We start from the raw sequence: 25,866 nt of genomic DNA on the forward strand, positions 1-25,866 counted from the left end.
CTGGTGCATAGTTTGCATTTTTTTCTATATTCTGCAGATGAGTCCTTTGCTGGTTCTTCTCTCTCTTTTTTAAATATTTACTTATTTTTGAGAGAGAGAGAAACAGAACTCGAGCAGGGAAGAAGGAGAGAGAGAGGGAGACACAGAATCCGAAGCAGGCTCCAGGCTCCAGCTGTTAGCACAGAGCCCTATGCAGGGCTCAAACCCATGAACTGTAAGATCATGACCTGAACTGAAGTCAGATGTTTAACTGACTGAACCACCCAGGCACCCCTCCTTTGCTGGTTCTCTGGGTGTGAGATCTCCACTCTTTGCCTTACATTTTCATCCTCTTGGTGGTATCTCTTGACAGACAGCTCATGATAGTGTGAAATTTCATGGTGCGTGGCTCCATTCTCCCCATCTGGAGGGAAATCTTCCAGACCATCTGGTCCAATGTCCTCTTTTTATGCCTAGAAACAGCCCGTTACCCCTTTCCTATCAGACCAAGACTATCATCTTACTTTTCAAGGACTCCAGCGCCTTCTGTGCCCTCACATTCTCTGCATATTCTATGAGGCCTTCTGAGCCCTTCAACCTTACTTTTCAAAGCTCTCACGAGACCTTCTGTGCCCTCATATTTAAGCATATTCCTTCATACATGCTGAGGTGACTGCCTCCTTTCCTTCAAAATTTATAGTAAAACTGTTTCCTCACTCTTGGCCCCTCCAGGAAGACCCTAGATTCTCTGAAGTCCAGCCAGTACCCATCTGCCAGCTACCCTCACCCACCACACCTTCTCCTGGAATCTATTGCAGCTCCCTAAAGGGCTGGCGTTCAAACCTCAAATCTGGGAGGAGACAGGCCTGGGCTCCAGGGTAACCCTGGACAAATTACTTTGAGTGGTTCTCAAGAGTCTCACTTTCTTCCATGTAAAATGGTGGGAGCAATGGAAGTTCCCTTTATGGTAGCTGTGGGGATGAGATGTACAAGAATGTCAAATGTCTGTTGTGAGTCAGAGCCCAGTCAGCATCAGACTGTTATTAGGGTCTCTGGTCTCCAGGCAATCCACGATACATTTGGATATCCACACTGCCTATGAGAATTGTCCTTTTCTTTGGTTTGTTTCTTGTCCATGGAAGTCTATACTTTATGCTCCTGGAAGAGCCAGCCGAGTCCCCGAGTGCCCTTGCATCCATCGTTTCCAGGGCAGATAGCCTGGGGGCAGGTGGCAGGGAAAGCCTAGAGTGCACCCTCTTTCCTCCATGATTAGTGCTGTGACCCAGGGTATGCACCTTCATACCTTGGTCTCAGCTGCCAGCTCTCTCACATGCTTTCCTCTGGCATTCTGGGTATAAGGACTGCCTACAAAGTACTAAAGCAGTGTGCTCAGCCTGAGGACTGCCCCATTCCAGCCTGCGGAGGTTGTTTGTTTTTATTATGCTGAGTATTTTATGGCGTGTCAGGTGCTTCACATATATCTTCTCATTTAATCTTCGGAAGAGCCCTGCAAGGGTACTTGTCTCATCGCCATATTACCGATGAGAGAACTGAGACCCAGAGAGATTAAGAAACTCACCTAAAATCACACAGTATATAAGTTAGTTTTTGCTGCATCACAAACTGCCCAACAGCTCATGATTTCAAACAGCAAGAAGTTTTCTCACAATTTTGTGAGCTGGCTGGCCTGGCTCAGTGGGGGTTGGATGACCAAGGTGCCTTGTATGTGGGGAAGAGGAGGAGTCAGTTCAATGTCAGCTGAGTGATGGAGACATGGCCACGAGGCTCTCATTATTCAGCAGGGCTTGTACCCAGTGGCTGAGTTCCAAAAGTAGCACGAGTAGCAAGCACAGGCACTTTTCCAAATCCAGCTTGCATCATATTTGTTATTTTCCCGTTGGCCAAGCCAAGTCCCACGTCCAAGCTCAGCAGTACGGGAATGGACTACCTAAGGGGTGGTACAGGGAGGAAGAATTATCGCTGCCATTTGCCCCAACAAAGAATGTGCCATACATAGCTTGTAAGTGTACAACTGGAGTTCAAAACCAAGCGTGTCAGATCTGAAAGTTCAAAACTGTCTTGGGAGTTATTGCCCAGGGTCAGAACGCTGCATGCATTGCCTAAATAAGTCAACCACCTTTTGCATGCACACCTGCAACTGTTTTGCAAATGCACATACATATTGCCATTAATAAACACAAATTACACATCAATAAACATAGCTTTAAGTGTCTGTTCTGCTTCACTGATTGTTTTCTTCCTTAGAGACTCCAAGTGTATTTGAGTCTCCTTTGCTTATCTTTTATCCTTAATCACCTTTTTGCAGGTCTTTTGTATTTTTTTCCTCATTTTTGCCTTATCCTCATTATTCTCCTTTCTATGCTTTATTTCCTTTTTCTATATTGTCTATGCTCACTTCAGCCCTGTTTGAAGTGTTAGGTCAGAGTTTTCATCTGCTTAGTGTCTGAATTCTTCTGGTGTCTTGTCAAAATATGTGCGGTTCATTTGTTCTCTTGTAATACCTTATGTGTGGCTAGGTCACTTTCTCCTCCTCTTTTCCAAGATTGAAATGAAATCTGTTAACCTTGACTACTGGAAGTTTCCTTTCTGAAAAAGGAATGACCTAGGTGGTACCTTTCACAGCTTCACAGCTCAGGGCTCCCTCTTTTGTTATTGTGAAGGGTGCAAAATACTATTTCTCTGCCTTTCAGGGCTAAGGCTCGTTTCAGAAAAATCTGCTGTTTCCTATTGGCCTACAGGTCTTACCTGCCAAGGTGAGAACCTTAGATGCTGTATTTTGCTGTTACAGCAGTTTTTGGGTTTTGTTTCATCTGGGACCTTTTCCTGCTCCCTGTTTGAACATTCTCTTCTCCTTACTCCTAGTGTTACTTCCCAGCTCAGTTTGGTTTCTCAACCCAGCAGATTTTTTTGTTTTGTTTCATTTTGAGGCAGGGTTTTGTCCTTCTGAAGGAACTGTTTGCTGGGTATTTCTGAAATCCTCAGGGCTTAGATGGCCATAACAGTCATAGGTTGCTGGGTGCCTCTGATGCCTGTTTTGCACTCACCAATTCAGAACCCATGATGATTTCTTCCAGTTCTGCAGCTCTTTGCAGACTTACTTGTCCTGTTTAGTGCAAGGATAAACAATGGTTTGGGATAGGATGGCCGTCAACGAAGATGCAGAGAAGTGGACAATAGGAGAGATTATGTGATGGTATAACCAGGGGGAATTACTGATGGGCCTGATGTAGGAGAGGAAAGGTTGAACAATGGAGCTGGTGTTGTTATTCACAGAGATGGGGAAGAGTGGACGGTGAAGAGGCGGGAAGGAACGCCTGGTGATGAGGGAAGCAAGTATTCTTTTGGGTTTCCAAGTGGAAATATCAACAAGTGCAGTTGGCTATGAATCTAGAACTCAGGGAGAAGATGTAGCCTAGAAATAGAAATTTAGAGGTATCTTAGATAATTTGTGTTGCTATAACAAATTACCATAGACTAGGTGGCTGATGTAGCTCTGGCCTCTTCTTATAAAGGCTCTAATCCCATTCCTCAGGGCTCTACCCTCATGATCTAATTCCGTCCCAAAGACCTCACCTCCACACACCATTACACTGGGGATTAGATTTCAACATATGAATTTGGTGGGTGGGGAACATGTAGTCTACAACATCGATATACAGGTACATTTAAAGCCATGGGCCTGGATCAGATCACTTAGGATGTGTGATTACAGAGTGATGGTCTAGAGCTGGTCCCTGATGCACTATACATGATGATGCATTTCGAGGTAGGTGGAGAAAGAACCAGTAAAGAAGCCCATGAGGAGGAGGAGCTATGGAGGTAAGGAAAATCAGGCAAATGCAGTGCTATGAAGGCTGAGGGAGGGGCATTTCAAGGAAGAGGGGCTGACCAGGTGGAAGCTGCTGAGAGGCTGAACTGAATACAAATAAAAAAATATCCATTGGATTTGACAACATGGAGGTCATTGGAGATTTTGACAAGAACAGCTTCAGCAAAGTGGTAGGGACAGAGACTAGATGGAAGAGATGGAGGAGAGAATGAGAGGTGAGAAAGTGTAGACAGCTGGCATAGACAAGTTCTTTTGTGAAAGAGAAAGGAGGTAGCTGAAAGACGATATGGGGGTCAAGGGAGTTGTTTGTTATTGTTTTTTGTAGAGGGGAAACAGAAGCATGTTTGCATTCTAATGGAATAATCCAGTAAAGGTGGAGAGACTCATGGTGCAGGAGAGATGAAGACATTGAGGAGGTGAAAGGGTGTAGGATCCAGTGCATGAGGGGAGACATTGGTCTTTACTAAGAGCAGGGACACCTTAACTGTAACAGGAGGGAAGACAGAGAACAGACTACCTGAGGGAAGTTTATCAGTCTGGTGGTACAAAGAGTTATAATCCCCTCTGAGGACTTCTTTTCTCACTGGAGTGTGAGGTGAGGTCATCAGCTGAGAAAGGAGGCCTTATGGGAGGCACTAGGAAGGGAAAGTTTTGAGGGAAGAGAATATAAAAGTGGTGTCTTTGAGAGTGGGAAACTTACTATGGAAACTCAATGGATTGGAGGTTTGTGGTCATTAGTTTAAAATAAAATGGGTCATCTACCCTCTCTTCCTTCCTCTTCCCCTTCTTTCCTTCTTTGCTACTTGGGGCCTAGGCAGGTAGGAGGCTAGGCAGGGTGGTGATCCAGAGAAAGACCAGGGCTGAGTAAGGCAGCAGCCCAGCAAGGGTAGGGAGACTGGTTACATGCAAGAGGATGGCTGTGTGTGTGGGGAATATATGGAGTGATATATATGATACATATATATCTCTCATATAACATATATATATGTGTGTGTATATATACACACACACACACACACACACACCTATAAATATTTATATGTATTTTAGCATATAAGCTAAAATCACTTTTAGCAAAATAATTCTAAAGTTAATATTAAAATAGACATGTAAGCCCAGCATTGTGGAAAGTAAAAAGAGTTTTCATATCACAGAATCTTGCTATCCAAGGCATTTTAGGGGCCAATCTTTCTAGTCATAGTTGATAACGAGGAAAATGAAGTTAAGTGACTCCCCCAAAGTCACATAACAACTTGATGGCATAGCTGAGACCTGGATTCTGGGACTCAGTTTCCCAGGCCATAATTTTTTTCTACATAAAAAAGGGAATTATCAATTTCAACTATTTGGAAAAATTATGGTCATTAATAGATTTCTATCCTAAAAAGTGGGTTGAAATATGAATAAGCAAGGTAAAGAATTTTTACAACTGTAAAGTGTGACCCACCCAAAAGATCTTCCTCGCAAGTGTAACTACTCCATTATTTCTCTTCCAAAAGAAAATCATCACTGACTGGGAACATATACTTGACACAGAACAACAAAATGCAGAAATTAGAACACTTTATTATAAATATTTCCAGAATATAAACTGATTTTATATCAAGACTCTTTGAAACTTTTAAAACTATATGTAACCTTAGCTTATTATTATTATAATGTATTTCATTTTCCACTTTGCAATCTAGAAAATACACTGCAAGTTAGGTCTAACAAAGGAAAAAAATCAGTCTAAATTGTGTCAAAGAGAAAACTAATGAATATAAAAATATCCCACCCAAAACTAAAACAAACCTAATCAAGAAATAGATTCTGCAAAGCCCGTTAATACTTCAATTTAAAATAAGTGACCTCCCAAGGGAAAAATACTTCTACTATCATAGCATTTTGATGAGTAAAATCAGTGCCACTCTCATTAAGGAAAATTACATTATATAGAAGAAAAATGTAGGGATGCTTTCAGGAAATGAGGGAAAGTAATTTCCGTGCTGGAGAGTAACCACATTAAATACTTTCGGTTCACTCGGCCTATTGTTAGAAATTAAAGTACCTGTTCACATGAAAAAATCGATGTGAACATGGACATCATAAAACCAAGCTCCTCAACTATTTTTTCAATTTAACCTCAGGAGAACCAACTCAGGATCTTCAAAATCCAAGGATAGACTGGTCCCAAAGCATTTCCTCCTCTGTCCTCTCTTTACCTTGTTCCTTTTTCTCTTTTCTACGCTTACGTTCCTCTTTCTTAGAGGCCACATCTCGGCCTTTTTTCTCCTTTCGATTCTTAAGCTTTTCTGTACTGACCCTGACTGTTTCCATTTGTGTTAGATTTCTTTGGAAGTTCTTGTGTTTGTCTAAATCTATTTCCTCACAACCTTTTTTCCTCCTATGCTTGGGCCGCTCCTCCTCTACTTTTTCTCTGGCTTCCTCTGGGTGCCTTTTCCCCTGCTGATGTATCTGTTTATGACTGGCTTGATGGGCGCCGGCACTGTTTTCTGAGGAGAGACGCTTGTAAACTCCAGATTCCACACTGTATGGGTGACAGTTATACGCTTGCTGACTAAGGTTCAGGGGTCCTGGTTTTTCTGAGAAACAGTCCCTGGTGAACTGGCAGTAGCTCAGAGAGTCTAGTCTTAGCCTGCTGTCATGAGCTGGTAGCCACTGAGGTAACCGGTTTTCCACCTTTGGTGAAATAGGGCATGATCTCGGGTAGGTCTGGACAGTCTCAGATGAGAGTCTGTGATCAAACATTCTATGCCTCGGTCTGTAATCAACCTCTTCTTTGTACCCACAAGTTTCCAAACAGTCCTCTCTCATCTTTCTGAAACAAGTCTTTGGCTCTAAGCCTCTGGCTTTCTGCACTTTGATATAATCTTCAAGTTCATCTTGAAAAGAGTCATATGTCTTCTTTGAATGCTTCATTAGGTTGACAACAAGGGGTTCTCTGTAGAGAAGATGGGAGAAAATTCTTCTTACTAGATTATTGTATTCTGAATATTTCCTTTGCTCTTGAAGAGAGCTTCAAAAAACAAAACAAAGAAGCCCAGACAAATTAAAACCTAATTCAGCAAAGAAGTTAAATATCATGACATTATACACCAAAATGGTACATTAGGATAGTCAAATATCTCCCAGGCCACTCACAAGTAGGTTTATCATTCTCAGAAGTGGGATGAAGAGGGCAGAGAGCAGATGACATATAGGGTTCTGTTGTATGGCTAAAAATGTAAGGCATATAGGGATGTGTGGTTAAGGGCCACACATCCCTGATAGGTGGCTGACAGTTTTCATAGTTTTCCTAAAGTTCTGACTAATCAGTTTCTTGTATATTGTTTTTTAAGAGAAGTAATAGAATCATAGAGAAGTAATTTTTAAAATCTTCAGTTTACTCAAACAAAATAAAATAAATATGCTTACTTACCTGACTAGAGTACCACAGGACTTAATAATAAAAGGATGTTTATAAAATGGTTTGGGAATGCTGGAAATTGGAAATTCTGCTACGAGATGAAACTACTCTTTTGTATAGGGCATGAGGGAAGATGAGGGAACAGAGTTCTGTATCTTCTGTCCAGGGCTTGGATTTCATTCCATTACTTCTGATTGGTAAAAAAAAGCATTCTAGAATGTCTTCTGGTTTGTCCTCTATTAAAGTACTGGTGGGAGGGTTAAGGGAGGAATGGAGGTGAAAGCGGAGAGGGGGTCAGACTGATGCAGAGAAAAGTTTTAGAAGAAATTTAAAGTAGAGACACTAATTTTTTGTTGGCTTGTTTGATTCTTTTGGTGGGGGCAGCACTATTTCTGATTTCTTTCCCCTATCTCAAATCCTGCATTAAGTACAAATGTAGCAGAAAACATCCTTACTACAAGATCATGTCCTATGTAGTTTTGGTGATATACTTTGTCTCTAAAAATTAGGAGGTGGCATGCCCACGGAGAACAGAATGTTCTTCCCTTTAACAGAAAGAAAGAAGCATGACATAGCACTCCAGAGTCACTAATGATCAGCTACGTTTTCTGGAAATTTTAGATCAAAAAATAAAGTCTAAATGAAGTCTAATTTGGTGAATCAGAAAATTTAACTCCTATTCAACTTAAATAGTACAAAAATTCTAACGAGAATAACGCAACAAATATTTGATTATAGGCAAAAGATTTGAACAGACAATTCAGAAAGGAATATATACAAAGGGCCAATGAACACATGAAAAAATATCAACAGTCAATGTCAATTAAAACCACAATGCAATTCCACCACGCACTCACTAGAATGACTGGGATAAAAAGAATGACACCAGCAGTGTAGTTGGTGAGGATACGGAACAACTAGAATTCTCACACACTGCTGGTCAGGGATAGAAAATGGTACAACCACTAGCAAACAGTTTGCTGGTTTCTGAGGAAGTTAAACACACACCTACTGTACGATCTAGTTATTCCATTCCTCAGTATGTCCCCCAAAGAAAAGGAAATAGATGTCCTTACAAAGAATGATACATGAATATTTATGGTAATTTTATTTGTAATAGCCCCAGAAAGGAAAAAAACAGAAATGATGATCAACAGGTGAATGGAACTATCAATAGTGGTACATCCATACAGTGAAATACTATCAGTGGTAACAAGGGAAGAATTATTGGTTATTGATAGAGTCAACAACATCGATGCATCTCAAAATAATTATGCTGAGAGAAGCCTGACAAAAGAGTACATAACATATGATTCCGTCTACAGAAAACTCTAGCAAATGCAAACTAACATACAGTAACAGTGTTTGCTTGGGGATGAGACAGGAAGGGATGGGAGGGATGATTATAAAAGGCACATTATGGAGTCTGGATATGTTTACTGTATTGATCATTTGATGGTATACACATATATCTGTCAAAACTCAAATTTTGTATTTTAAATATGTACAGTTTATTGTATGTTAACTATATCTCAATAAAGCTGCTTTTACAAAGTCACTAGCAAGATGAAAAAGATGGTGATAACTGTTGAAGCTGGATGCTGGTATATGAGGGTTCGTTATACCATTTTGTCCACTTTTATGTTTAGAAATTGATACTTCATGCCCACAAGGATGGCTATAATAAAAAAGACAGGTGAGATTCAGTATTGGCAAGGATGTGGAAAAATGGGTCATTTCATTCATTGCTTGTGGGGATGTAAAATGTGCAGCTATTTTGAAAAATAGTTTGGACTTCTGGCCCCACACACACAGGTCTGAGCCTGCCTGGAGCCAGGTAGACCATCACCATGAAGTTCAACCCTTTTGTGACCTCGGACCACAGCAAAAACCCCAAATGCCACTTCAGTGCTCCCTTGCACATGCGCAGGAAGATCATGTCTTCCTCACTCTCCAAGGATTGGTGGTAGAAGTACAAGGTCTGCTCCATGCCCATCCACACAGATGATGAGGTTCAGGAGTTCAAGGACACTATAAAGTCAGCAATCAGCAAGGTAGTCCAGGTGTTTAGAAAGAAATAGGTCATCTACATTAAGCAGATTCAATGTGAGAAGGTAATGCCACAACTGTCCATGCACGCATCTACCCAAACAAGGTGGTTATCAGCAGGATAAAACAGGAAAAGATCAGGAATAAATTCATTTTTTTTTTAAAGACTTTGTTTCTTTTTTTGTTTTAAAGTTTATTTACTTAGAGACAGAGACAGATAGAGGGAGCAGGGGAGGGGCAGAAAGAGACAGAGGGAGAGAGAGAATCCCAAGCCCTGACGCAGGGCTCGAACCCATGAACCGTAAGATCATGACCTGAGCTGAAGTCAAGAGTCGGAGTCAGATGCTTAACCGACTGAGCCACCCAGGCACTCTTGATCAGAAAAAAAATCTTGAATGCAAAGCCAAATTTCAACAAGTTGGAAAAGAGAAAGGCAAATATAAGGAAGAACTTATTGAGAAAATGTAGGAATGGGTATAAACTGTTATGCAACCATAGTTTAACTGCAGATTTTTAGCCTGGTATATACTTCTTTGAAACTTTTCAAGATGTCTCTTGAACGTTTCATTTCCTTCCTGTTTTGTTATTGACATGTGGCTCTGTAAATCAACTTTTGCTGTTTTAATAATTTTATGAATAACCATTGGAAATGTTTCCTAGTTAAAAAGAAACAGTATGGCAATGCCTCAAAATGTTAACAGTGTTACTGTATGACCCATCAGTTTCACTCCTAAGTATATGCCCAAGAGAACTGAAAACCTTTGGTTACACAAAAACTTGCACACAAATGTTCACAGTAGCAATATTCATAACTGCTAAAAAGTAGAAACAAGTCAATGTCCATTAACTGATGAATGGATAAATAAAATGTGGTATATTCATACAATGGAATATTATTCAGCAGTAAAAAGGAATGAAGTACTAATATGTGGTACAACATGGATAAATCCTGAAGGCATGCTAAATGAAAGAAGCCAGTCCCCAAAGCCCACATATCATGCAGAAATCAATGAAGAGGTGAATAGAAACTTACCTTTATCAGGCTGGGAACTTGGTGAAGAGATCTGATCATATTCCCCCATTAATTGCTTCAGTTTTCTAGCATGGACTTTCCCCAAATGGTGAGACCGTGCAACAACCAGGAAGCTAAAAAACATGATGCAGAGATCCCAAAATCTATTTTTGTCTAATATTCCACTCCCAGTCATCTGAAACCAAGTACAATCTTGTTACAAAGATTAAATAGTTCAAAGTTTAGACTCATACCACCAACATAGATCCAGTATCTGAAAATTCACAAATCCATATCCTTTTTTATCATTTTACTTCCTATAAACCTGAAAGTTAGGCTAACTTTTTGAGCATATATTTTACTCCGGAAAAATAAATAATATTTTGTTTTACAACACAGTGACCCCAAACGTCTACCTCTAAATTTGAAAATAGCTTTCATGATTTTTAACACAGTCTGAACTAAAAGTTTAAGGACAGAGTTTTGTTTGCATTCAAATCAAAGTATCAGCTTCAGTAGAAATTATCCTATGATTCAGAAGATCTTTATTTTCAACCTCCCTCATAATATGAAATCCTTTGCAATTCAAACTATATCACTACTTCCCATATACCTTTTACAAAGAGTATGTGTAAAAGCTCAATATTTATTCATTCAATGTGGTATCTATGAATAAAATAAAGGGAGGGAAGATTGAAGATCGTATCAAACATTTAAGGTAATTATTTTCAATCTGTAACTAGATATCACTTCACATACCATCTCAAATCTTAATTTCCTGAGTGCTTGCAAGACTATCTACTAACTTTTTGCTAATTAGAATGAAATTTCAATATGAAAACATTTAGTAAGGCTCTACTATTTAATATGGTAGTATATTCTTATTTAGTCCAGAATATATTCTGAAAGGGAAGTTACTGGGTCACCAGTAGGAGTCTGGACTTTATGGAAATGATCTATATTGAAAGGCTGGGAGAAGATATCTGGCCTTGGCATTTTTGTGTTTTATAGCAGACAATTTCAAGAAATAGTCTATTTTAGGATAGTTACTGATTCTAGCTGTATCTCTCAGGTCATCTGGGAATCACAGAGAGGAACCACAAACGATCTTTACCTGTGGTGGGCAACAGTCCTCTATAGTTGTACAAAAATGATCACAAGCAAGGCTCCCTAAACAAGGCTCAGATAAGCCACTCAAAGCTATAGTCATATTCACATATTAACTTCCAGAACTTTTGCTCAAAGTGTTCCTCACCTCAATAAATAGTCTACACCAAACTTACCACATGTATACTTGAGGTCTATACTATCTAAAGTTCCTAACAGTTGAAATGTATTTTTATTGAAATTTACTAGTTTATAGCCAAATTATGGGAAGAGCCTAAATGTCCATCACCTGATGAATGGATAAAGAAGTTGTGGTTTATATACACAGTGGAATACTACTTGGCAATGAGAAAGAATGAAATATGGCCTTTTGTAGCAACGTGCATGGAACCGGGAAGTGTTATGCTAAGTGAAATAAGTCATACAGAGAAAGACAGATACCATGTTTTCACTCTTATGTGGATCCTGAGAAACTTAACAGAAGACCATGGGGGAGGGGAAGGGGAAAAAAAAGTTAGAGAGGGAGGGAGGCAAACCACAAGAGACTCTTAAAAACTGAGAACAAACTGAGAGTTGATGGGGGGTGGGAGGGAGGGGAAAGTGGGTGATAGGCATTGAGGAGGGCACCTGTTGGGATGAGCACTGGGTGTTGTATGGAAACAAATTTGACAATACATTTCATATATATATATATATATATATATATATATATATATATATAAAGAAATTTACTAGTTTATAAATATGATGCCAATCATAGAACGTCAAAATTGTACGTCCTATGCAGCCACTTAAGTGAATATGAATTGGAACCACATGTACTGTCATGGAGAAAAGTCCATGATATATTAAGGGGAAAAAACAAGATGTAGAACTCTAGCTATCTACCTACCTGAGTACCTATCTGTTGATCAATCTCAAATCCAATTTTAGTATAAAAACACAACACAGAACCAAAAAATAAATATATTCACATGTATTTATTGTAAGGAAGGAGTTAAAGGAGCTGGGCTGCAATCCATTCACTTCCTTTCTGGGGGTGGGGGGAGAGGGAAGAAGGTAGGTGACTTCTGGACCTCTGAGAAAAGAGACCAATGATACTGGCTAAAAGAATAGGAACTTATCTTTGAAATGCCCTTAGCAAGATGTTCCTGGCTAAGGATGATCTACAGTAAATAAATTCAGGACCAATGAGGCATAGCTCTATGAAGAATGTCACATAAGCAAGGGTATATAAAATGATTCATAATTTAAATACCCACACTGTGTGAGGTGATCCTTATTTAGAAACCTCATCTATTATTTTGGGTTAGAGATGCAGGTCTGAGGAGCCATCTTTCATGTCCCAGAGATCTTTGCTTCTTTAGAGTTGCTTGATTGCTTGTATCCTTGAAATACTTAGAAAGCCTTGATACTAGGTAATATTACTGATTTGTGTTAGTGTGATTTGACAGTCTGATCTTGTATATCTCAATACCCATAGAAAAAAAAATCTGAAAAGATATACACTTAATGGGGCTTGGGATATGAATTTAGGAAAGGAGTAAGAGACAATATTTAACATTCTGCTCTCCGCATATGTCTGTACTGTTTTAATTTGTGCAAAAAAAATTACTTTGTAATTAAAAACTCCATAAAAATTGAATTTAAAGGTTCTACAGGTTAATTTTCAGAACAAGTGTATAGATTAAAAAGGTTTGGCTAAAAATATTGAGTTCAAGAACTGTAAATGATAAACTTTTTAGAAAGGATGATATTTAAAAATGTTTCTCTAATATATATAGTATCTCTCTGAATTATTTCTGAGTTGTTATAATGTATATAATTTACTTATGACTCTAAAATTAAAATGAAAAGCAAGCCATAAAGTGGGAGAAAATATTCCCATCTCATATATCAGACAAAGGACTTGTATCTAGAATATATATATAACTCTTATGACTCAGTAAGATAAACACAAATTAAAATGGATGGGCAAAAGATTTTAACAGACACCTCAAAGAGTGTATGTGTGTGTGTGTGTGTGTGTGTGTGTGTGTGTGTGTGTATGGCTAAGTAAATGCAAATTAAAACCACAATGAGATACTACTACACTATCACTGGAAATGATTAAAATTAAAAGGACTAAAAATACCAAATGTGGGTAAGGATGTTGAACAACTGTAATTCTCACACGTTACTAGTTAGAATTTAAAATGGTACAACTTTACAAAGCTGTTTGATAATTTCTTTAAACATTCAACATCTATCACATGACCCAGCCATTTCACTTGTATTTGTTCAAGAGAAACAAAAACATATATCCATGCAAAGCCCTGTACATGAATGTTCATAGCAGCTTTATTTGTAATAGCCCCCAACTAAAACAACCCTAATGTCTGTCAATAGGTTAATGGATAAACAAAACCTGGTATATCAATATGGTAGAATTATTCAGCAACAAAAAAGAAACAAAATAGCAATATATACACAACACTGATGAATCTCAAAGTCATCATGCTTAGTGCAAGATATGAGTACCTACTTGTATGATTCCCTATTTGCAAAAAGTTCTGGAAATATAAACTAATCTATAGTGATAGAAAGCAGATTAGTGGTTGCTGGGGACAGGAGTAGAGGGAGGGATGGATTGTAAAGAGGCATGAGCAAACTCTGGGTGTTGATGGAAATATCTGGCATTTTATTTATGATGGTTGCTGAGTATATACCTGACAAAAACACATTGCCTTGTGTACTTTAAATATGTGTGTATTTTAAGTAAAGTATATCTCAATAAAGTGTACTAGAAGAGCTTAAAGATCTATTAACAGATGTTTTTGGAAACTGAAATAATTTTACCTTAATTTGTTAAACTGGACTTTTAAATGTTGGTTTTTTTCCCCCAGAAAGATTATCCACCTAACATAAGGCCAATTCACCTATGCAGAACTACTGCCCATCATATTGTGTCACTTATCTCGTTGCTCTTATGAGCCAGACATAGGGACTCTGGAGCCAGTTATTAGCTGTGTAAGCTTGGTTAAATTTCTCAACCTCTCTGTGCCTTAAGTCCCTCATCTCTAAAATAGGGATATAACATATACTTCAAAGAGCTGTTGTGAGCCTTAAAGAAATGAATATACATAAAATGCTTAGAACAGTATATGGTACATAGCAAGTACTGAATGAATGAGCTTTTATTGTTACTCAGGATTTCATCCATTTTACTGACCTAGTGAAATGTTCTCCCAGCCAACTTTTCTCGTAACTACAGAAAGCCAAATAAAGGAAAGGTTATGTGTAAACAGAGCGAGAGTGCCTGACAGGAGTACCTAATTCTTTGTATTTCAAGATAACTCATGTTTTAGAGGATCTTTTTAGTACTTATTTTTTGAAATGTTTATTTTTGAGAGAGAGAGCAAGCAGGGAAGGGCAGAGAAAGAGGGAGGGAGAGAAGCCTAAGCAGGCTCCACGCTGTCAGTGCAGAGCCCAATGCGGAGCTCAAACTCACTAAATGTGAGATCATGACCTGAGCTGAAATCACAAGTTGGACACTTAATCGACTGACTTCAGCTCAGGTCATGATCTCACAGTTGGTGGGTTCCAGCCCCACACTGGGTTTTTCGCTGACAGTATAGAACCTGCTTGGGATTCTCTCTCTCTCTCTCTCTCTCTCTCTCTCTGCCCCTCCCCTGATCACACTCTCTCAAAAATAAACATAGAAAGAAACAAAGAAAGAAAGAAAGAAAGAAAGAAAGAAAGAAAGAAAGAAAGAAAGAAAGAAAGAAAGAAAAAGAAAAAGAGAGAAAGAAAGAAATGAAATGAAACGAAATGGAAATGAAATGAAATGAAAACTGGGGGCTCCTGGGTGGCTCAGTTGGTTAAGCGTCTGACTTTGGCTTAGGCCTTGATCTTGTAAGTTCAAGCCCCGCATCCATCTCTCTACTGTCAGTGTGAAGCCCACTTGCGATCCTCTGTCCCCCCTTCTCTGCCCCTCTCTTGCTCTCACTCTTTCAAAAATAAACATTAAAAAAAGAAAGAAAGAAAGAAAGCTGAAAGTTAGACTTGATCATTATTGTGTCTTCTGGCTGCTCTATTTTGAACCAATTCTTTGAAGATTTCAGTTTATATCCTGTGTTAACTGGTGCCATGTCTACTTTAATACCCAAAAGAGTATGGAATATCAAGCAGAAACCTCTAAGGATACTAGCTAATTTTACTACTTACAGGCTGGTATTAGGTCCCAAGCAAGAAATAGCTTGTCTTGACTGAAACTCATCTGGAGTATTATTTTAGATTTACCTTCTAATATTTTTTGGAAAAAATCTAGCAAAATTCTGAAAACTTTTCTATTTCTAGAAATAGATCTCATGTCCTGATCTGGTCCATAAGATCCAGCCCTGTGTTGGGCTCCAAGCTGAGCAGGGAGTCAGCTTGGGATTCTTTCTCTTGCCCTCTCTCTCTCTGCCCCTCCACTGCTCTTGCAAGCACGTGTACTCTCTCTCAAAAATAAATATTAAAAAAAATATATTAAAAAATGGAAATTGCAAAGCCTGAGCTTTTGCATTGTATAAAATGTTTTTAGTAAGTCTCAGTTCTGATGAATAAATCAACTGAATTTAAGTGAAAAATCTATTTAAAAAATGTCATGCCCCACCGCACATCATTTCTGTTGTGACACGGCACTTAAACATTATACAGCATCTTTAAAAAAATGTGTATTAAATATCTCTGAAGAAAAAATGAGCAAAATTAGGATGTTAATTTGGTTAGTTTTAGCTCAGTTCTTTCCCTTTAATAAATACACCCCCAAAATGGTATGGTCTTATACTTTGTTTTTGAAGTTTATTTATTTTGAGAGAGAGAGAGAGAGAGAGAGAGAGAGAGAGAGAGAGAGAGAGAGAGAACGTGAGTGGGGAAGAGAGAGAGAATCCCAAGGAGGCTCCACATTGTTAGCTCAGGGCCCAATGCAGGGCCCAAACTCACCAACTGTGAGATCATGACCTGAACTGAAATCAAGAGTCAGATGCTTAACCGACAACTGAGCCATCCAGGCGCCTTACGGTCTAATACTTTTAAATCTAACTCAGTCAGAAGTATTAGGAGACGTTTTATATTTTCCCATTATTTGCATTTTTCTCTCAGCCATGTTATGTAGCATTCTCTGTATTCCATTAAAGCTATCTAAAAGTATTGTTTTTTTGATGCAGTAGTAAACAGTATTTTTAAAAATCTGAACTGTTTGTTGCTAATATTGAGCAATACAATTGATTTTGTATATGGAGCTAATATTTTGCCCCCTTGCTAAATTTATTCTAGTAGCCTTTTCTGAGGTTCCTTGGCATTTCCTACATAGATGATCATATCATCTCCAAATAGAGAGTGTTATTTCTCTCCAATCTGAACATCTTTTGTTTTTCTTGTCTGACTATACTGGCTAGGACCGCCAGTACAATACTGAACAAAAGTGGTGAGAATGTATAGCCTCCCCTCATTCCTGCTCTTGAGTTCTGCAATCTTTTAGCATCATTATAATCTCCGGAAAGGCTAAGCAGAGCATAGCATTACATTTTAGGAGACTAGGTAACTGACTGTTATCTTTGCTATCTTTTGTAACTATTTGTTATCTTTTCAGGTTTTTATTTTTTTATTTTTTACCTATTTATTTTTTAGAGATCTTAATTGTGCTAGACATGCAACCCTGTAGCTGTCAGCCTTGGTAAAAACTCCTAGCTATGTTGGTTATTAACCCTGTCTTTTCAGGAAAGTAGATTAGTATCTGATTTAGGAGTTTGCCAAGCTCTAGCTATTTCACACTAAGACAACAATCACAAAAATAACTAAGGGTTTACTACTATGGCAAATTTCCAATGATAAAATACAAAAGAATTAACAAAATCATTAATTGGGAGTACTACACATTTAATATAATTACACATTTAATATAAAATTTATGTCTTTAAACTAAGTCTTTGAACATCAATAATTGTAAGTACTCTGTGGCTAGCTAGCTCAAGGATCATGCTTGTGAAGTTAGTTTTACTTGGACCCAAGGCAGACCTCCAACATCAGAATGCCAGCAGATGCATTCCATTCCTTTCAAAGGATTAGTAAATGTGAATGTGAATGGGTCTGTAAGAAGTGGGGGAAAGCCTCAATGCTTTCACATAGATGCCCTAACATATATGTGATGAATATAGTAGGGGAAATCTTTTTAGCCATTTTAACATGCTTAGTCACTATTTTCACACACTGACATCTAATAAAGTCAGCAGATCTGCAACTAACAAATAATCATCAATGTCTCTCCAGAGATCTTTCTCCCCAACCATTCTACCCATCTGTCAACACTAGATTTACAACATAACGTGCCCTGGTGTGCATGTAGCAAATATGTCTTGGACAGAGCACAGCTTTATACAAAACAATGAACTACTCCTGATTATCCCAGGAGTCCTGGCTAATCCACATTTAAGACTACATTTTCTCTAATGTGTTCATCCTGCTATTTCTTATCAATTTTAGAAGTTGTCAATTAACCTGTTTCCTCCCCACTCCATGGAGAATTTGACTGCCTCACGCTACTATCCCACATTTCCTCTGCAGCCATTTCGGACTAAGAGATAGAAGTTGTGTGTCAGGAAGAAGAAAGCAATCATGCCAGCTCTGGAGCACTCACCATTAATGTAATTTGAGAGATAAATAAACTTTTATTGTGTTTAAAAGAACAAAAAACCCCCAAATTGCATTTTGTTTTGTTTTTTCTTTTTCTAATTTCACAAAAAAACATTAACTACTAAGCTCTTTAAAAGGGCTGTGCCTAATTCATCAGTATATCCTTGGGACTGAGCACAGTACCTGATACATACCAGGAGCTCAAAAAGTGTTTTCTGAATAATACAACAATGGCTATTAGCTAGATTTTTCTGTCATTTGATCCAAATCTCTGCTTACTATCATGAAAACAAAGGAAAACATTTTTAGGTAATGCTATGTAAATGGGTTACTGATTCAATAAGGAGTCAAAAATGTCCTTCATTCTAAAACCAAGTTCATTTAATTTCTTGAAAAGAAGCAAATAAGCTGGAATTGTTTTTTTGTGGTTTTGTTTTTACTAATCCTTCAGGAATATGATTACTTAAAAAAATTTTTTTAACTGTCAAAAATACTTGAGAAACCAAAAAACTTTTTATGAGAAACCTCACTGAATGAATCAGAGTGTCCTGGAAAACGTTATGACAACTTCACCATAAATTCTATATATGTGTCTTTTCATAGAAGTCTGGTTATGCGGTATTTCTTTGGGTTTTTGTGAGTGAGTTTAATTTCTCAATTTCCTATTTGTAATCTGACACTTTCTACATATTCTCTGCTTGCCAATATTTAATCCTTACTGACATCTGTTCATTATCAAGCCCATACAAAGGAGCTCCTCTCAGTGTTACAGCTATAGGTGAAAATGGTTTAGCAGATGTTCTTCAAATCAGTTTGAATGGTCCTATCAGGATCTTGACAGTCACTGGGATTTTAGTAACTGGAAGCACACTGATTCTTTCATACATTTAAGGTAAATCTCCTAACCAAGTCTTTTAAGGAAAAAAAAAATACTGGGTCAGTAACAAGCAACATTTTTTCCCCCTCTTGTTTATGTACTGTCTTACCTGGCAATTATTTAAGGCTTTTACAAATATCTCAAGTAAAAATATATGACTTCTACTAGTGTTTTAAATAGTATAATATGCCACATATTTACCATTTGTTAGGTAGCAGTTAACTGAACAGTTAATGAAGGATATTTACCCAAAATAATGTCACAAGAGGTAATTTTTAGGTAGCGAATTATATTTTGTTTTTCATATCCTCATGAATAGTCTCAATCTTAACTCAGAGATTTCATCACTCTTTGAATGCCACCTGACGGCCATTATAGGTCGAGGTTTCGTGTTTTATGAACTGCTCTTCCAGTACACAGCCAGCCCATGGAAATATCAATACCAAACTGTAAAGCCAGTTAACAATTTTAAGGACCTCAGAGTTTGGTTGGTGCAGAGGTCCTCAACCTCGACACTACTGACATTTTGGGTAGGAGAATCCTTTGTTGGGGTGGGTGTGGGACTGCCCTGTGCATTTTATTTCTATCAAATAGATGCCAGGTAGCACCTGTGCTCACCCCGTCCTTCCTTGCCCAGTGGTGGAAACCAAAAATGTCTGCCAAATGTCCTCTGGGGTAGGGGTGCAAAATAACCCCTGGCTGAGAACCACTCAATTGGGCTAATCCCATTCCCCTTCCCCACAGATGACAAAACTCAAAATGGAAGTTTGGGACTTCGAAAGTTTGAAAAAAAAAGTTTGGGACTTACTCAAGTCATACAACTAGTGGACAAACTAGCACTAGAACCTAGTACTAGTCAAGATTCCTATTCCAGTATTCTCATTATACCACCTTGAAGTCGTATAGAAAGGTTACTGCTAGCACTGTGTGAAGTGACATTGTACAAAGTCTTAAGAAATTGCACATATTTAAAGTCATCACACACACGAAAAACAAAAAATGCCATCTGGCAAAAAACTTGTTTTTCTATGAGAAACTGTTTCCAAATCTTCCTGTGATCTGGCTGAGAGCCAAACTGAATTGTATAAACTATAAACCGTATAAAAATTATAAACTGTATTACAAATTACATAATCTATAAACTGCTCAGGCTTACTTGTTGGTGAGAGGCAGTAAGTCTGGTATGAAAACTAAATCCAGAGTTTATTTTTGACCTCAGAACAATGATAACTAACCTAGGCTGACTCAAGACGTTAAATCTAGTCTTCCGAAGGTTGCCTTCAGAGATTTACAAGAACATCATTTGGTTGCAATGACTTCCTCATTCCATTTTTAGTGCATGGAATTTATATAAAGTGCTTATAAAAATGTTTTAAGAAACGTATACTTTTTTTTTTTACATTGCCATTCCACCAAAGTGAAATATGTAAAAGATTATGGAATAGCACAGAAAAATAGAATATATCACGAAAAAGAGTAAAAACAAAATTATTTTCATGAGGTTATTATATTGATGCCTCTCCAGAAAAAAGGAATCTAAATTATTCTACAATATTTTGGCTTCCACTGTCTTTTCCCTCTGGGGACAAAAAGCAACATAAGTCAACACGATAAGTACTAAAAATGATGAGACTGAAGATGGTGAAATGTTTTACTGAGACCTGCAACGCGATCAAGCTCCACCATCTAAAATCCTTTCCTAAACTGCCTTACAGTCTTACCTCATAGTTTGGGACAAATAGGGTGTTCACAGGCATATAGTACTTGTAGGAACTTAAACATCTGTTAGATCGAGATGATGAAGAAATAGCTTTTTGTGTTAGGGGAAATGTGTTGGTGAGAACTGTGAAAACTTGGGCAGAAACACTCCTTCCAAACTCCTGCAGGGAGACTTGACCAAATTTTAACTTGGCCTCTAGCAGCTTAAGGCTGAATCCCAGCGATGACCCAGCCCCCTTTGGAGCTCCTGCAAGAAAAACCTCAGGGCTGTCAAAAAGAAATCTGCTGTTTTTAGAGCCAACACCTGATAACAGGTCCCCATCTCTCTTTTTAAGAGTACTTACTGAATTTGGATTGTGAATCCTTCCTGTCTCTGAGAAGGATGTGTCCCTCCTACAACTCAGGAGTGTCCTTCTCAAAGACCTGAAAGCCATTCCATTGAAGTGTAATCATCGGGAAGGAGACGCCTAGGTCTCCCAGTGGCTGTGGGAGGATAGAATCCTAAGGTCCCTCCCTACTTGCCAGCAGCCAGACACAGCTGGCCTAACAACATCCCCTTTGTAATTCCTCACTTCCTTGACTCTTCTGGAACCCCCACCTCTCCTCCAGTCCCTCATTTTCCCTTTGAAACTCCCAGTCACCTCTGCGCAAATGCAAATGGAGCTCAGCTCTTTCCCCTACAGTCGGGAGTGTCTGGTTAAATTCTGCTTTTCACCGCTCTCACTACTGTCCACTTTGCTACCTTTGACACTGATCTGTAGATCCCTATTGAACTCAGACCACTATCAAAATAGGCCTATAAATCTCAGAAGCTTGCTTTATAGGGTGTTATCCTCAAAAAGCCCCGGAAAACTCTCCAAAGGACCTCTCAACGCCCTCATTCCTCCGCTCTTCCCCCAGGGCCCCGACAGTTTTAAGCTCCGGAGCTACTTCCTGCGGTGGGCAGAGTCCTAACTCCACTTCGGCCAAACTGTCTACTTCCCCGGATGTTCAAGTTCACCCCGCCGAAGTTTCCTCGCTTCCACGTCTCAGGCCGTTTCTCTCCTTATCCTCGGAGCTGCCTCATCCATCCTCCTTCCCTTTCCCTGCCACTCCAGTCAAGACTTCTCCCTGGACATCTCTCTGCCCCCTCAATCCTCAGCTTCCTGAGCTTGCTGGGGTGTCCCTCTCCCCTCCACGCTCCACCGGGGGGCCGTGGCGCCCCTTTCCCCGGGCGGCGGGTGGTGAGGAGGGCGGACGGACTCCGGCCCCGACCCGGTCGGCCATGGCGCACGCTAGGGGCGCGCCCAACCTTCACTGGGCCGCGGAGGGAGCTGAGGGGCTGAAGACCGGGCCGCCCCCGCCGCCGGGGCGGGAACTCACCTTCTCTGAGGCAGGGGCGGGCGTCTACAACTACTGTCCCCCTCCCCGCCAACGCCGCCGGCCGGGGGATAGGCCGGGGTGGAGGTGGCGGAGAGGCAGGGACAGGCGCTGCCGCCACCGCCGCCTCCGCCGCCGAGCAGGCGGGGTGAGAGGAGGAGGCGGAGACCAGGCTTCCTGAGGGGAAGTCTCCGCCACCACCAGCGGCTTACTGGACGGCGCCAACGCCATGGCGGCAAGGCGCGCTACTGCGCTTGCGCGGGCGCCTCCCTTCCAGGGAGGCCCTTTAGCCCCGCCCCCTTTAGCCCGGCCCGTTTCGCTGGGGTTTTTTTTTGGGGGGGGGGGGGGTCCCGGCTCTAACTGTGGCTGTGTCCCCTCCGTCTCGTGTACTTTCCCCGGGGACTTTCCCCTCGTTGTCGGAGGGAAGGGAGAGCGCGTGGGGCCGCTCGCCTGGGGTGAGTGAATCTAAAACCGACTAAGAAAGAAAAAGTCTGGGAACCTCCGGATTCTTCCTCCAAAATATCTGAGAAATACGTCATCTCCTTTATCTGTTTGTCTTTCCTTTGTTAGGGCCTTTATTGCACAGAGTTAGAGTAAGCAGAAGCCTTGGTCCTGATACGTTGTCGTCACTGGTCCGTAAACGACATTTGTCGCTCTCCGTCAATATATGCCTATATGCGCGCACTCACACGCACAGCCAAACTCACCTCATCTCATTCCCCATCTCCCAGAGAAATCACTACCCTCCTTTGTAGTTTCTTTTCATATCTATATCTTTATTCCATACGTATGCGGCCAAAAACAGTTTGGATGATTCTTGAATTTCATAAGATTTGTATCTTTCTCTATGCAGTATTCTGGAACTTGTTTTCACTCAACATTTTGAGGTTCATCCAAGCTGTTGCCTTTAGGTGTTTGTTTCACCGCTGCACAGTATTCCACCCATTTTCCTGTTGAGGGGCATGACTCCTGGTGCAGGGTGCCAAAGTTTCTCTTGAATGGATTCTCCCTCCCTGTCACACTGCCATTGCCTAATTTCAGGTGCCCATCATCTCCTGTTAGAACCATGGCAAGAGATGCCTAACTTATCCTTCCGACTTCACCAGCCCAGTGTCCTCTCCATACTACTGCCAAAGCCGTCTGTGTAGAAGTCATTTTGGCTCTCCGTTGTCTGTTGGAGAAAGTCAAACAGGAGTACTACTGGGCTTCTGTGCACCCTGATCTCTGTCTTTCTACTGCTCACCTCCCCACCCTGCTTTCACTTTATGATTTAGCAACGTTAAACCTTTACTGATTCCTATGAATACCAAATTACTGCGTAACTCAGTTTATTGTATATGCTGCTCCCTCTTCTGGAATGCCTTCTCCCTACTTCCTAATGAACTCCTCCTCCCTTTGGAAGTAAATTCTGTCCTGAATGCAGCATTTCTCATTCCTATTCATTTCTTAATACTTTTGCTACATATGTATGTGTCCCCAAGGAACATGAAATACTGCTTTGCATGATTTAAAACTTTACATAAATGTTATTATACATACTGTTTATTCCCTTGCAACTTTTTTCACTTATTATATTTTGATATTGAGGTATGCTGAGATGTGAGGTTCTAATTCATTTACCTTCACAGCTTTAGAGCATTCTGTTGCATGAAAACACCATGAACTAGCCATTTGACAGACATTGAGCCTGTTGTTCATTTTTGCTTTTATAGACAGTGCTGTTCTAATGTACTTGTGCAGTCTCCCTGTGCATACATGTGAGAGTTTCTCTGGGGTTTATACTTTTGAGATGCTGCTGCTTTTTAAATAGAGGCTTTGATAATACCCACTTCGAAGGGTATTATGAAAAACATACGAGGTAATGTTAATAAAACACAATTTTAGACATTCATACATTTATGTTAGAAAACTTGCAAACGTATATGAAACAGTGGGTCACAAGGGCAATAGTCTGGTGCTAGAATGGTGAACAGAAGTATAATATGCGTGCTCCTGTAGCTCTAAGGTACCCAACCTATTGTAGGTGTCTATACGTCTGCCATTTCTTTACCTCCACACCTCTGCTTGTGCTGATGTGTCCTTGGGGCTGAAATGGTCTCCTCCAGTTCTGGTTGTCTCACTCCCTTCTTATCTTTGTTGGCTACTTCTCTGAAGCCTTTCCTGACTCCTCAGGCTGCCCTGGATATCCTTTCCCCTCCCTTCCTGTATCTCTCTCACCATCTTTACATGCTCTTCCATAATCCTTTCTAAATGGTCAGTATCTTAAAGACAGGGGCTGCGTGTTACTCGTCTTTTATCCAGGCACTGAGCACAGTGCTGATAAATGTGCTGATAACTACACAGGAGTGGACTTAGGAATTCTTGGGAAGAAAGCAATTTGCAGCCAAAGATTTCTTGGAGCCAAAAGAAGAGAGATGGAAGCAAGCATGCTCTTTTGTTAGGAACACAGAGACCAGAGAATTTGAAGGGGTTTTTTGGAGGCTTTTTTTTTTTTTTTAAATTTTAGAGAGAGAGGGAGGGAGACAGTGGGGGAGAGGGGCAAAGGGAGAGGGGTAGAGGGAGAGAGAGAATCTTAAGCAGGCTGCACACTCAACATGGAGCCCAATGTGAGGCTCGATCCCATGACCCTGGAATCATGACCTGAGTCAAAATCAAGAGTCAGATGCTCCACCAACCAAGCCACCAAAGTGCCGCGAGGGTTTGAAGTTTTGCCAATGATGTAGTTATATAGGATATAATGGACTGTTAAGGAGGAGACCTGCCCCTGTCATTCTGGAATGTGAGAGCTAGATGTAGGCAAGAACTTTTTCTTTGAATCTGTCACTCCTAGGGATTATAAAATGAATGAATGAATCAGCCAGTGAATTCACTTGAAGGCAGTGAGCAGCCCCTTGCTTACTTAACATTGCTAGGCTTTAAACTGTTATTAGTTTAAAGCAGGCGTTGGCAAACATTGTCTGTAAAAGGCCAGATCGTAAGTATTTTCAGCTTTGTGGGCCATATGGTCTTTGTTGCAAGTATTCAACTCTGCTGTTACAGTGTGAAAGCAACCATAGAAAATATGTAAACAGAATAGTATAGCTGTTTTGTTTTTTTTTTAAAGTAGGCTCTGTGCTCAATGTGGAGCTCAAACTCACTACCCCGAGATCAAGAGTCCCATGGTCCACCAATTGAGCCAACCAGGCGCCCCTAGAATAGCTGTTTTTTAATAAATTTTATTTATGGTCACTGAAACTTAACTTTCATATAATTTTCATGTATCACAACATATTCTTTTGACTTTCCCCCCCAACTATTAAGGAAGGTACAAACCATGCTTAGTTCACGGTTTCAAAAAAAACTTGTTGACCCCAGGTGGAAATGAACCTTACTTCCAGGTACAAAGGGGGTGAAATCCAGTGATAAAGGACTGTTCTTTTACTAAACAAATCTTGCAGTTCTCTTGATTTACCACTAGATGGTGGTCCCTTGTAGGTGTGTGGCCCAGCCAGTGAGTCTTTCCAATAGAAGGGATGATTGAAGTTTTTCCAAGTATAGTAGATCAGCCACTGCTTTGTTAACGCAGGCATACAAACTGTCCCAGGCTTTCAAAAACCATTCTTCTGGGTTTCATTTATGTCTCCACCTTCACACTTATTTGTACAAATTCCTTCCATTGCAGCAGATCAAACTGAAGGGAACGCAATCGCTCTCAAGGCCTCTGAGATTATTTGCTCGAAGGCTCAGGAGGACAATAATTGAATACAGGTTATGGCTGAAGATTTGGGAGCTGCAACTTGGATCTGGGAACAGATATTACCTGAGATACAGATTAATAAGTGGAGCTTATATTGAGACGATACTTGAAGCCC

General features: G+C 40.0%; 1 protein-coding gene across 4 annotated transcripts; it reads right to left on the minus strand.

Moving 5' to 3' along the window:
- Nucleotides 1-5,375: 5,375 nt before the first annotated feature.
- Nucleotides 5,376-22,142, minus strand: KRCC1 (lysine rich coiled-coil 1). Of its 4 annotated transcripts, none has more exons than XM_030311063.1 (3): nt 22,019-22,142; nt 10,321-10,433; nt 5,376-6,773 (listed from the first exon to the last, which is right to left on the minus strand). In XM_030311063.1, the coding sequence occupies exon 3, from the start codon at nt 6,749-6,751 to the stop codon at nt 5,978-5,980; it is 774 nt and encodes a 257-aa protein (XP_030166923.1). In that variant the 5' UTR covers nt 6,752-6,773; nt 10,321-10,433; nt 22,019-22,142; the 3' UTR covers nt 5,376-5,977. The 4 variants fall into 4 exon arrangements, 3 of the variants coding, with proteins under 3 accessions (XP_030166923.1, XP_030166924.1, XP_030166925.1); XM_030311064.1 differs by having other exon boundaries at nt 5,376-6,848; XM_030311065.1 differs by lacking the exon at nt 22,019-22,142 and adding an exon at nt 21,001-21,083.
- Between the last annotated feature and the right edge of the window lie 3,724 nt (nt 22,143-25,866).

The sequence above is a fragment of the Lynx canadensis genome, chromosome A3 (genome assembly GCF_007474595.2).
Source record: "Lynx canadensis isolate LIC74 chromosome A3, mLynCan4.pri.v2, whole genome shotgun sequence".
Classification (NCBI taxonomy): domain Eukaryota; kingdom Metazoa; phylum Chordata; class Mammalia; order Carnivora; family Felidae; genus Lynx; species Lynx canadensis.